We start from the raw sequence: 12,498 nt of genomic DNA, 5'->3' as shown, positions 1-12,498 counted from the left end.
TGTCTCTAAGTTAAGCCTGACTGCTCTGTGCCAAGCTACCAGTAGGTTGAGCGCAGGTTAATTTGGGGTTTGTTTATGCCTTACCCTGACTAGGATTGTGGTTATTGCTTCATCAAGGCTCACACCCAAGTCAACCAAAAACACAATTTATAACACTAAGGTATTATTTCTTTCCTGTCAGCACATCCTTAAGTGGGTCAGTCGAGATCTATCACCTTGGCCCCCAATTCTATACAATCGTGGGGGGTGGTTCCTAATTATCTCGTATTTTATTAAAGCAATACCTCATCCCTCTGGTTCCTGTTTCATGGACTGGGGTTTTCTACTAAGTGTATACAGATGATACCCAGATTTTACTGAACATCTTGGGTGAAGAGGATATGCTTCCCTCAACCTCTCCAAGCATTGTGGGTGACATGCTTGTGGGTGAATGGCAACAGGCTTAATTTGAACTCTACACAATCTAAGATCAACCTGGCAGTAAATTCTACACGTTTGTGGAATATTATCCTCTAACCCTGTCTACTTGGTCTCGCAGTTCATTTCAGATGTGTTCAGAAATCTTGGAGTTCAAATTAACACTGAACTCTTTCATCCCTCTCTTTTTGAACCTATATTAGCCTGGATTAACAGTGTCAAGGGGCTTTCTTTGAGGGTATTAGTAAACACCTCATAAATAGCCACTTAATTAGAAGGGTCCTTGGAGTCTGGCGTGATTTTGTATGTATGTTGTGGTGAAATCTTCTCCATTGGCAATATGTTGTTCCTTACTTATGTCGTTAAACATAATACCTCGGGCCCTAGGAATCAGGGTATACATGAACAAAGAAAACAAAGATTGCATTATGAATCTTTGTTTTCTTTTCAGAAATATGTTCCCAATGGATTCTGAGAAAATGAATGGATTGCCTGCGGTAAGTCAACTAGTTGAATTGGGCTCTATAGAAACAGGCATCAAATTTCTTGGAGACACCCCCTCATTTGTAAAGATGCTACCTCCTGTGAGAGTTTTGTTAAAGTAGCTAGCATTAGCTAAGTTCTCTTTACTGGCAGGATTTGATGAGGAGGTAAAAATCATGTTAGCCTAGAGGCAGTTTGAGGTGGAACACTGCCATTAATGGTCTTGTTTGGTACTTATTAGACCTGTCATCCTTAGGGTGGTCTGTCCCCAGAGTTATTGCCTTTTACCTCCATGTTTAGCTGATTCTTCTTGTTGACCATGGGACTCTGAGCACTTTAGCACTGCTAACCAGTGCTAAATTCCACGTGTTTCTCCCCAAAACACTATGACAGGGGTGAATACCTGATTGGCATATTTGAGGTACTGGTAAGTTGCTTTTAAAGTGGTATGCCATATACTCAGGGCCTGTACTTCAAGTGCTACTAGTGGGCCTGCAGAACTAATTGTGCCACCCACATAAGTAACCTTTCAAATCTGTCTGTGTGTGTGCTGTTTACTGCCACCTCGATTTGACATTTAAACCTAGCTGCCAAGTCTCAAACTCCCCTTTTATTACATATACGCCACCCCTAAGGGAGGCCCTAAGTAACATTAAGGGCAGGGTGCTATGTAAGTAAAAGGTAGGGCATGGACCTTTATGTTTTACATGTCCTGGTAGTAACAAACAGCCTATTCCTTTTTCACTACTGTGATGCTTACTCCTCTTGTAGTCTAGCATTTGGAATTCCTTAATGTTCTTTTAAGCTGTAAATCCTGATCAGAGAGGAGTAGCTTTTTCATTTGCATATGTTTTGAATGGTAATTATAAATCCCCCTTACTGGTGACGTTTGATGTAACATTACTGTTCTAGAAATGCAACTTTCAGAAAATGGACATTTCTCTGTACTTACTGTTTTGTGTACCTGACTGCCTGTCCCTATACATGTCTGGGGTGGGTGACAGCTACACTTTGTGCATACGCCCAGACAGCCACAACACAGGAAGGATAGTGTTGTCTGAGTATCCATCTACATACATCTTCATTCTGATGGCCTTGTCAGGGTAGGATGGAAGGGAGGGGGCAATGCTTAACATGAATAGGCGGGGCAATGCTTAACATGAATAGGCAGTGCCCTGTCCTCACACAAAGGAGTGATTACTCCCCACAGACTGCCTGACTGACAGCACTGGGTTGAAAGGGATCATTGTGCACTTCAGAGGGCTGCTTTGAATTCAACCCCCACATCAAAGGCAGTTTGTTAACCTGTTTCTCTCTGACTCTGCTGAAGGAGTGCTGGACTCTTCCTTCACTTCAAGTAATCTCCAAGTGTTGTTGGCTTACCTCCTATTGCTTGAGACTCAGGGATATCAAAGTCTCTACACCTGCACCTATGCCTGACTCACAGGAAGTAGCACCAGATACATGCAATACAGATTTTGACACATCTCCTGTTTGCATGAAGCAGAACCGGTGCATAAACCTGGTTGCAGGAGTAAAATGGTTTCATGGCAAAGGGAACCAGTGCTTTGACTCCAGAAATCGACGCATCAAACAACTTATCATCACCACTGTAGCTTGGTGAGATCGATGCATCCCATTGACTGCATGGCAGAATCAGGCGCATTGCTCTATGCCTCTCGACTCCAGCACCTGTCTTTGGAACTGACACATCACCTTCACTGGATGGAGAAGCTCGACGCATCTCACTGTTTATGGCCAGGAAAGGTACTTTGTTTACCAAGGCCTGCGTAGGTCCTGTAGTCAGCCGCGCTCCATCGCATCAGCCTGAACATTGACTTTGCCCTTGTCCAGCGCAACCTAAAGTAACCTTTTTAGCGCTACTTGCTTATAAGCACTTTACTGCATTTATTCATTTAGAATTCAGTATCTCAATCTCAATACATTGTTTTGTTTATAATATAATAACCTATTTTTCTAAACCTGTGTGGAGTCTTTTTGTGGGGTAGTTGTGTTACTGTGTGTGTGTTGCACAAATACTTTACACATTACCTCTTTACATAAGCCTAACTGCTCTGTGCCAAGCTACCAAAAGGTGAGCACAGTGTATCTTTTAGAGTGTATCTAGCTTTCCCTGACTAGAGTGATGGTCCCTGCTTGGCCTGGGTGCATACCTCAAGCAACCAGAAATTCCATTTCTAACAGTACTCAAAGGTCATTAAACAGAATGTGGTAGTACATTTCAAGTCCATGCAGTTGCAGGAGTGGTTGAGTCGTACGTGAGAGACAGTGTGCTTTCATGGCCAGAACAGCCGCTACATTTTGTATGCACTAGAATTTAGTAGCTAACTTGAGAGGCCTAAATATAGCTCATCATAATAGCCAGCCCCAGTTGACACAATTGCAAACTGTTTCTACATTGGTAGGCAGTAGAGGGACCCCTTCCCTAATAATTTGTAGCTGCAAAATGACAAGATTTAACTAGAGTAAGGATTCAGAGACCATAGCTAAGGTTCCCATATGAGTGGACATCCAGTTCTCGTACCGCGTTGTAGGTTAGATATGGTCTGTAGTTGCTGTGCTTAATTACAGTTTTGTTAGCAGTGAGAAAGAAGTGGCTTGCTTTAAATTAGAATGGGCACATACTGTTAACAATGAGCTTAAAAAGGACTAAAGGAGCAATCAATGTTGAGATTGTTTTAGGAACTTTTATAGGGCAGGTATCCTGTGTAGAGCAGACTGAATATTTCCCATCAATCAAGACAATCGGGTGTTACAGGTCAACTGGACGAAATAGACAGATGAATGTAGATTCTGCCTATGGCTTATCTGTTTTTGCATGTATTGGCTCATAAAGGGAGTTCCTCAGAGAATGGCTTTGCAGCCTGCCACATTTTATTTGTAAACCCATGTATTGAGGCAACTGCACATCATTTATAGAGATGACATAGAAGAGATGGCTGATTCAGGATTCAGGACTCAAAAGTTCTGAGAATATCAAAAATACTGCATTCATATCATTTAAGAGATATTTATGAGGGCAGACTCAAAATCAAAGGGTTAATTTATACTGATTTTCGTAGAACTTTAGTTGATACTCTAGAGCACTTTGTAACATTCGGTTTCTAACGTTTTTTATTCACTTACTGTAAGAAACAAGGCTTTCCTGACCCATATTATTGGAGTGTTACTTAAATAACACTAATCATTTCTAAGTTCCCTGGCAGGTCCCATTATGTTGTGTTTGAAGTAATTAATATGTTTGCTTTTGGATACATTTGCAGTTACTATTTCTGATTTGTACCAGACCTACGTTAAAGTGGGACAGCTTTGTATTGTGGTACACAGATGGGCCATCTCGAATACCCTTGCCATTTTCTGTAGATAATTGCTGTCAACCAGAGTTGATTATAGCACTTAATAAATTACCTCTCAACCTTGTTATTTTATCAAAATCGTATAATACTGTAAAATACCCTATTTTTGCATAAGTGCAAAATGCAATTATAGTTTCCTCTACAAGTCTTAATTTCTTCAGTAGTGTTGACCTAACGAAAGAACATATGTTGACTTGATAGCTCTCAACCAAGCATTACCATTTGTCTAGAGAAGGTATCATCATTGCAGGTTTGCTTGTTTTCAGTTTAAAAAAACATTAAAAAAACAAATGTATGATAATCAGCATGCACTAAAACATATTTGGTTGTGACTTCATAGGTATTTATTTCATTACACACTACTGATCATTCTATGTTTATTATAGCATCAAGAATGAATTTGGAAGAATATTTCTCAAGAATCCAGTACAAAGGAGCCGCTGAAAAATGTGATTATCAAACATTGAAAGAGATCTTCAAGCAACATATTAAGACAGTTCCATTTGAAAGCTTGAGTGTCCAGTGTGGCGAAGCCATTGACTTGGCCCTTGAAGTGATATACAACAAAATTGTAAGAAAGCGACGTGGAGGGTGGTGCTGCGAACAGAATCACCTTTTGTTTTGGGTACTTAAGACAATGGGATATGAGGTCACAATGCATGGAGGAAGTGTTTACCTTCCATTGCAGAAAATATACAGTACTTATATGGCTCATCTCGTGCTCAAAGTGGTTGTTGATGGCCAAGCGTATATCGTCGATGGAAGTTTTGGTGCCTATTTTCAAATATGGGAACCCTTGGAGCTTATATCAGGAAAAGCTCAGCCTCAGGTTCCTGCCACATTTCACTTAACAGACATTGATGGGGTTTGGCACTTTGATCAAATAAGAAGAAAGCAATATGTCGTTGATCAAAGTTTTTCTAATGCTGATCTGTTGCATAAGGATGAATACAAGAAAGTATATTGCTTCACTCTTCAGGAGAGAACAATAGAAGATTTCCTGGACATAAACAATCTTCTCCAAACATCTCCAGATTCGCTATTTAGAAAGAAGTCCATCTGTACCCTACAAATCAGTGATGGCGTTCGATGTCTGTATGGCTGGAAATATACAGAAGTAACATACAACCATAAAGATAATATGGACCTGGTGGAGTTCAGAACCATTAAAGATGAAGAAGTGGAAACGGTTCTAAGAGAGAAATTTAATTTGATCTTAGAAAAGAAATTTGTGCCAGTGTACACAAGTGGTGTTTACTTACTATAGGTGATAGGAAACCACTTGTGAAAAGGTGGGAGAACATGAATATATGAAGTTACAATGCAAACCATTACAACGCATGCTTTCACAATGTGGCTTTTACATCGCAACTACCGTTCCATCGCATGATTTTACAATGCCTACCATTACAATGCATTCCATTGCAACGCATTACATCACAACACATACCATTACAATGCATAAAATGTTTAGTGCAACAGTAGGGTAATTTGTAATTTGTATTTTCTAATTGTAAAGAGCACTAATACCCCAACTGGGGTGTCCTGGCGCTGTAACGCATACCGCTGTGGAACCCTTCCTGGCTTTTCCCTGTGAAATGTCCACTCCTGGGCACCCCCAAGGTGAAGCCAGGCATCCCAGCGCTGTTGGGGCCATTGTGGAGATTAGGCAAGCTATTGCCCAGAGTTGCAGAGTGAGACCCATGATTAGAATAGACACCGAGGCGAGAATTATCAGGTTCGAGGAAATTGAGCCCAAGACTCGCCGAGGCGTGAATTGAACCCTGGTCCCGGGCCAGACCTCTGCATCAGGGTCTGCCGCTCTAACCAAGTGTTGGATAGCGTAGGGGTAAAAATGACTATTCTCACTCCAGTGAGTGCAACAGAAGGGAAAGTGTTGGATACCATAGGGGTAAAAATTACTATTCCCCCTCCAGTGAGTGCAACAGTAGCGAAAGTGCTGGATAGAGTAGGGGTAAAAATCACTATTCCCACTCCTGTGAGTGCAACAGTAGGGAAAGTGTTGGATAGCGTGGGGTAAAAATTATTATTCCCCCTCCAGTGAGAGCAACAGTAGGGGAAGTGTTGGATAGTGTTGGGGTAAAAATTACTATGGTCAACTACCCCTAAAACCATACCCACCCTAAAACTTAAAATTCTCCATTGCTTACCTTATAATGTGTTGTGATGACATGCGTTGTAATTGTATGCGATGTTAAGGCACTTGCGTTGGAAAAGTTGCATTGGAAAGGCATTGCGATGTAATGACTGTGTTATAACAGATGTTTCCCGGAGAACATTGGCAAAAGAGTAGCACAAGAGGGTTTTTCAAAATTGATGCCAGACAGTGCCTTTTAAGCCTTTTCAGTTAGGACTCTAACATATATTTCCCACGATGATAACTGGGCTCCACTTTGATTATACTTTTGGAGCTGATTTACCACACCTAAGTCTGGATGAACCTTTCTCAGTTTTACTCATATGTCATCATTAGTCATGTTTTTCTGTTTGTCTGGGCAATCAATGTATTAAATGTACAGGTCAATTTACAGGTCTGACCCTTGGTGGCTGGGAGCTTTAGTATGCTCTCATATATTTCCAGGTAAACCTTTGGACTACCTTTGTTTTCCCCTCCCCAAATCAACATTTCAAGAGAAGCAATCTCAAAGTTTACAGCTTCCAACATGCCCTCAATTCAACATTGAGACATTGAACTTTCTTCAAATGAGTCATTTTGTAGCAATATCAGGCAAGATCCTATCATTCTGACTGGGACATGATCTGTACTCAAGGGGTCTTCAGCAGAGATCACTATAGGTCATATCTATGCCTGAAAGTCTGGATATTCACAGGAAGATTTTAATACAAAGAATCTAATGGTGCTCCTCTACATCAGGGTCATTTTGAAAAATATTTGATGAATTTGAACCTCTATAGTGTTTTTTGTACTCTCACATTGTGGTGCAATCCATCTTGCTCACATGAGGCAGTTATTCACAGTTGTTATTTAATGAGTCACACAGTCACAGACATTTCATTAAGTATTGTTGTCCATGACTGGGTTGCCTGATGTGGAGCATTGTCCTTCCTCATGACGGTGTTTTGTAAATGTCTCCTCTGAGGCCACTTTAGAGTTGTTCATCATATATCTATTCTTTGCCTACAAGTTTGTGTACGCACTGACGTAGTGAACAACTACTCACACTAGCTACAAGGCAGACCCATACTCAATAATAGTCAATGTAATTGTCTATTTCTTAAGAAACCCTCTTGCCGCTCAACATTCAATTAAATCTCTAAAGCGGAAAGGGTAGTACAAGGAGCATGCTCATTTAGCTGGTTCTTTCTAAAAGCCTTGATGGGCCGGAGTATCCTCAGAAAAATAACTACTCTTGAAAGATTTGTCTGTGAAACGATCTGAATTCAATTTCAATGCCATATATCAGATGTTTTGTCATCAGCATCCCAGTTCTAGGTGGTTTATAGGGGCAGACCCTGCTTTTAATAAACAACATATTGAATGGAGCATCACAAGAATATCTATCTAATTTCTTAGAAGGCTGATTTTCAGTTATGGAGACAAATGCGGTTTCATTAGAACCACCATTCAGCCCTTTGCCATAAAGAAGGCTTATGTTCGTATGCTTCAGGAAGGCACTTGTTCTGGTTGTCCAAAAAAGTGCTTAGTTATTGAGAGGGAAAATGATAGGAGCCTGGAATTGCTGAAGATTTTTGAAATGCTGGGAAATGCCACCTCCTAAGATGCTTTGAGAGACTGATTATTATTTTGAAGAGACAGACGGGTGAGAAGTATTAAAAGACAAAAAGATTGAAATCCCGATCTGATCTTTTTGAATTCTGTGGCTTACAAAAAAGGATTCGGAAGACCTCATGGTTCTGTCCAAGGACTGGTTTAACAGTTTATCAGATGCGTTTGTCATTTTAGTTATATTCAATTCAATTCAATATTGATTTGTTTTAGAAAGCATTGATAAATTTCAATACAATAGACATATACAACTCCATTTTGAAATCTAAATTTTAAAAATCTTCAAAACCTTTAGGGAAGATTTTCTATTACACAAAACATTACAGTATATAAATCGAGTAAAGTAAAACCTGAACATGAAATGTTTTGCATTATTCAAGTAGTTTCAGTTATTAACATCACACAAAATACCACTGAATTATTTTGTTCTCTTTTATGAATAGCCCTGTTCAATATATATAAAAATTCCAAACTTTTCAATTTTATACATCATAAAATAATTGAACTATGGGATGTACATGGGACATACAGAATCGGAAGATTGATACTGTGACAATTCAAAAGTCCTAATGATTTATGAAGAGCACTGTCCTGTAAAAAACAAAATAAGACAAGTACTCTGGTAATAGCTCTAGCAACGTTGTTGAGAATGTCTAGCTCATGAAAACATAATAAGAATACCTATTTCTTGCAACATCATATCATTAGGTTTTTCTGTATTAGTTCAAGAACTTGTCAATCTATGGCCCAAGAGCTTGTTTTCTACTCCTGGGCACTTACATTTGGTAAATGAGGTGGTTACAGCTGAATCCCTCCAACCACACTATTGCTACTGATCCTGCTTCTAAATATCATCCCAACTGCACCTCCATTGTATGCATGAACAGACAAACAAGAATAACATTTCAGCCTTTTACTTTACAGGGCAGATAAAAAGGCATCTCCATTGGATAAATTTCACTCGTCCTTGGGAAGGGACTCAATCTGGGCTTTGTCCCCGAGACCACAGTGTAGGAATTTTTGATGATGGGATGCACACCAAACCACTAAATGGGCATAAGTGACCCCAAGATCCTCTTGTAATTTCAGTGGAACAGCGGAACTTTTCACTGATAAAAGACTATAAAAATGTGTCAAAACTGTGTATGTTAGAACAAAATCTGCATATAATTGGTAAAAACCTGTAGGAGAGTAGGATCTGCTTACTATGGTTACCCCTACCTTTTGTTGGTGTTTCACTAATTTTCGACTTTAGTCTGGCTGGGCCCTTTCTAACCAGGACCCCAGCCTAGCTACTTTCTCTCTAAATTGATTGCATGTACATTAGGTACACTCCAGATTGGTTACTGGGTTACCCTTGTGAGTCCCTAGTATATGGTACCTTAGGTACTAAGGGCATAGGTACCCCAGAGGCCTACCAGGGGCTGAAGCATGTACTATGCCATCCCTGGGAAGCATTACAAAATGGCCCCACAGGTCTGCTACTGCTGCCTGGGTAAGGTGGTGCTTGTACCCCTTACTAAGATATAGGTTACTTATATCTACCTTTAATCACTGACACATATACACCTATAAGTCACTCCTATGGAAGGCCTTAATAATACTGAAGGCAGAGTGCTTGGTTTTGTGTGAGAGGGTGCCCATGCATGAGTAAGACCCCTCTGCAGCTTTTGGAATCTATTCTCTGTAGCTGTTCTGTGGTGCAGCCAGACCATATACTCTTAAGTGCATTATAACCTCGCTGTTAATGCTATCTTTGGAATGGCTGCATAGAAACATGTCGTGTTTGGTGTCAAACACTTCGGAATCCTACCCCCCAGTTCTGGCAGCGGGGGTAGAATTCCACCCTTCCAGAGGGAGAAGACATGAACACACTTACCTAACCAGTAATAGTTTAAAAGAGCCCCATCATCACAAAATGGATGCTGCAGCCACAGACACGAGTCTGACCTTCTGCTCCTGGACGAAACTCAGGCAGGGGAGGTCTGGACAATAGGTTTCCTGTCACAGGGAGGTGTAACCTCCTCCCAGACAGACTTTAGTGTATTGGGGCTGGGTGGGTGCATTCAGAGAATGCTTTTCGACAGTGCTGGGGGCACACTTGGTGTCCCTGTGCATATCCCAGTTCAAACCGATTGCAAGGGCACTTAGCCCCTGCTCTGGCGTGAAACTGGACAAAGGGAAAGGGGTGTAACCACCCCCCTCCCTAGATCAACCCATAGGTGGGTCCTTAGAGTAAGTCCAACCCCCTATCTTAGTGTAAGTATAGAAACCCAGTCTTTAAGACTTCAGATTACACCTAGACGAAACTCTGCGACATATATCCTGGAACTTCGACTTTCTACATCGACTAGAAGACCGAGCACATTTTCAAGTGCATCAACTTCCCGAGCTTTCCCGAAGTTGTAAATTAGGCTACTTGTACTCGACTGGTGGGTCCCCACAAAGGTAACTCTTCTGTTTCTTGGGCTTTCCTGGTTGCTCCAGACGTGCCCTGACTCTCCTCGAAAGGGTGAGTCCCTCAGACCATGCTGGTCTGCACCTAAGCCAATCTTTGCTTTCTGCATGGGTTGCTGTTGCCAAGGCTTGTTGGGACCAATCCAGAAACCGACACCGCAGCACTCGACATCCTTTGTGGGACAGCTTGAATCCAGCTCCTGGTTGTCTTTCTAGATGCCTTGATGGGCCAGAGTATCCTCAGGAAATAACTACTCTTGAAAGATTTGTCTGTGAAATTATCTGAATTCAATTGCACTGCCATATATCAGAAGCTTTGTGATCAGCATCCCAGTTCTAGGTGGTTTATAGGGGCAAACCCTGCTTTTAATAAACAACATATAGAATGGAGCATCACAAGAATATCTATCTAATTTCATAGAAGGCTGCTTTTCAGTAATGCACACAGATGCTGTTTTATTAGAACCACCATTCAGCCCTTTGCCATAAAGACGGCTGATGTTCGTATGCTTCAGGAAGGCACTGGTTCTGGTTTTCCAAAAAAGTGCTTAGTTATTGAGAGGGAAAATGATAAGAGCCTGGAATTGCTGAAGATTTTTGAAATGCTGGGAAACGCCACTTCCTAAGATGCTTTGAGAGACTGAATATTATTTTGAGAGACTGAATATCATTCTGCAGAGACATGGTGGTGAGAAGTATTACAAGACAAAAAGATTGAAATCCCGATCCGATATTTTTGAATTCTGTGGCCCTACAAAAAAGGATTTGGAAGACCTCATGGTTCTACCCAGGGAGTAGTTTAACAGTTTATCAGATGCTCTTGTCATTTTAGTTACATTCAATTCGATTCAGTATTGATTTGTTTTAGAGAGCATTGGTAAATTTCAATACAGTAGACATATACTACTCCATTTTGAAATCTAAATGTTAAAAAACTTCAAAACCATTAGGGACAATTTTCTATTACACAAAATATTACAGTATATAAATTGAGTAAAGTAAAACCTGTACATAAAAGTTTTGCATTATTCAAGTAGTTTCAGTTATTAACATCACACAAAATATCACTGATTATTTTGTTCTCTTTTATGAATAGCCTTGTTCAATATACATAAAAATTCAAAACTATGCAATGTTATAGATCATAAAATAAGGGAACTATGGGATGTACATGGGGCATACATAATCGGAAGACTGATACTGTGACAATTTAAAAGTCCTAATGATTTATGAAGAGCACTGCCCTGTAAACCAAAAAGAACTAAGACAAGAACTCTGGTAATAGCTCTAGCAACTTTTTTGAGAATGTCTAGCTCATGAAAACATAATGAGAATACCTCTTTCTTGCAAAATCATTAGGTTTTTCTGTATTGGTTCAAGAACTTGTCAATCTATGGCCCAAGAGCTTGTTTTCTACTCCTGGGCACTTACATTTGGTAAATGAGGTGGTTACAGCTGAATTCCTCCAACCACACTGTTGCTACTGATCCTGCTTCTAGATATCACCCCAAGTGCACCTCCCTTGTAGTGCATGAACAGACAAACAAGTATAAACTTTCAACCTTTTACTTTACAAGGCCAATAAAAAGGCATCTCCATTGGATAAATAGCACTCGTCCTTGGGAAGGGACTCAATCTGGGTTTTGTCCCCGAGACCAAGGAGAAGGAATTTTTGATGATGGGGTGCAAACCAAACCACTAAATGGGCATAAGTGACCCCAAGATCCTCCTGTAAGTTCAGTGGAACAGCGAAACTCTTCAATGATAAAAGACTATAAAAATGTGACAAAATTGTGTATGTTAGAACAAAATCTATATATAATTGGTTAAAACCTATACGTTTGGAAGAGAAACTCATGAAATAATGTAATACTTTCATTGGGTGTCAAGCAATCCTCAATCTTCCTAGGGCTGCTGAGGTGTTGTTATCGTTACTACGGAAACTGATTTTGAGCACAATGTTCCTAATTATTGAACTTTGTCAGAAAAGGAGTT

The 12,498-nt window shown here is 40.3% G+C and overlaps 1 protein-coding gene across 1 annotated transcript in view; it reads left to right on the top strand.

Annotated features, from left to right (window-relative positions):
• Positions 1–11,687, top strand: part of LOC147678007 (arylamine N-acetyltransferase, pineal gland isozyme NAT-10-like) — a 38,602-nt gene extending 26,915 nt beyond the window's left edge. The window contains exons 2-4 of the mRNA XM_086945884.1: positions 4,664–5,770; positions 6,110–7,645; positions 10,737–11,687. Coding sequence (XP_086802010.1) covers positions 4,672–5,544 — 873 coding nt within the window. The 5' untranslated portion in view covers positions 4,664–4,671 and the 3' untranslated portion in view covers positions 5,545–5,770; positions 6,110–7,645; positions 10,737–11,687. The remainder of the gene's footprint in view (positions 1–4,663; positions 5,771–6,109; positions 7,646–10,736) is intronic.
• Positions 11,688–12,498: the final 811 nt, after the last annotated feature.

Source organism: Lissotriton vulgaris, chromosome 12 (genome assembly GCF_964263255.1).
Source record: "Lissotriton vulgaris chromosome 12, aLisVul1.2, whole genome shotgun sequence".
Classification (NCBI taxonomy): domain Eukaryota; kingdom Metazoa; phylum Chordata; class Amphibia; order Caudata; family Salamandridae; genus Lissotriton; species Lissotriton vulgaris.
Note: the sequence above shows the minus strand (reverse complement) of the source record. Positions and strands in the feature narration are given on the sequence as shown.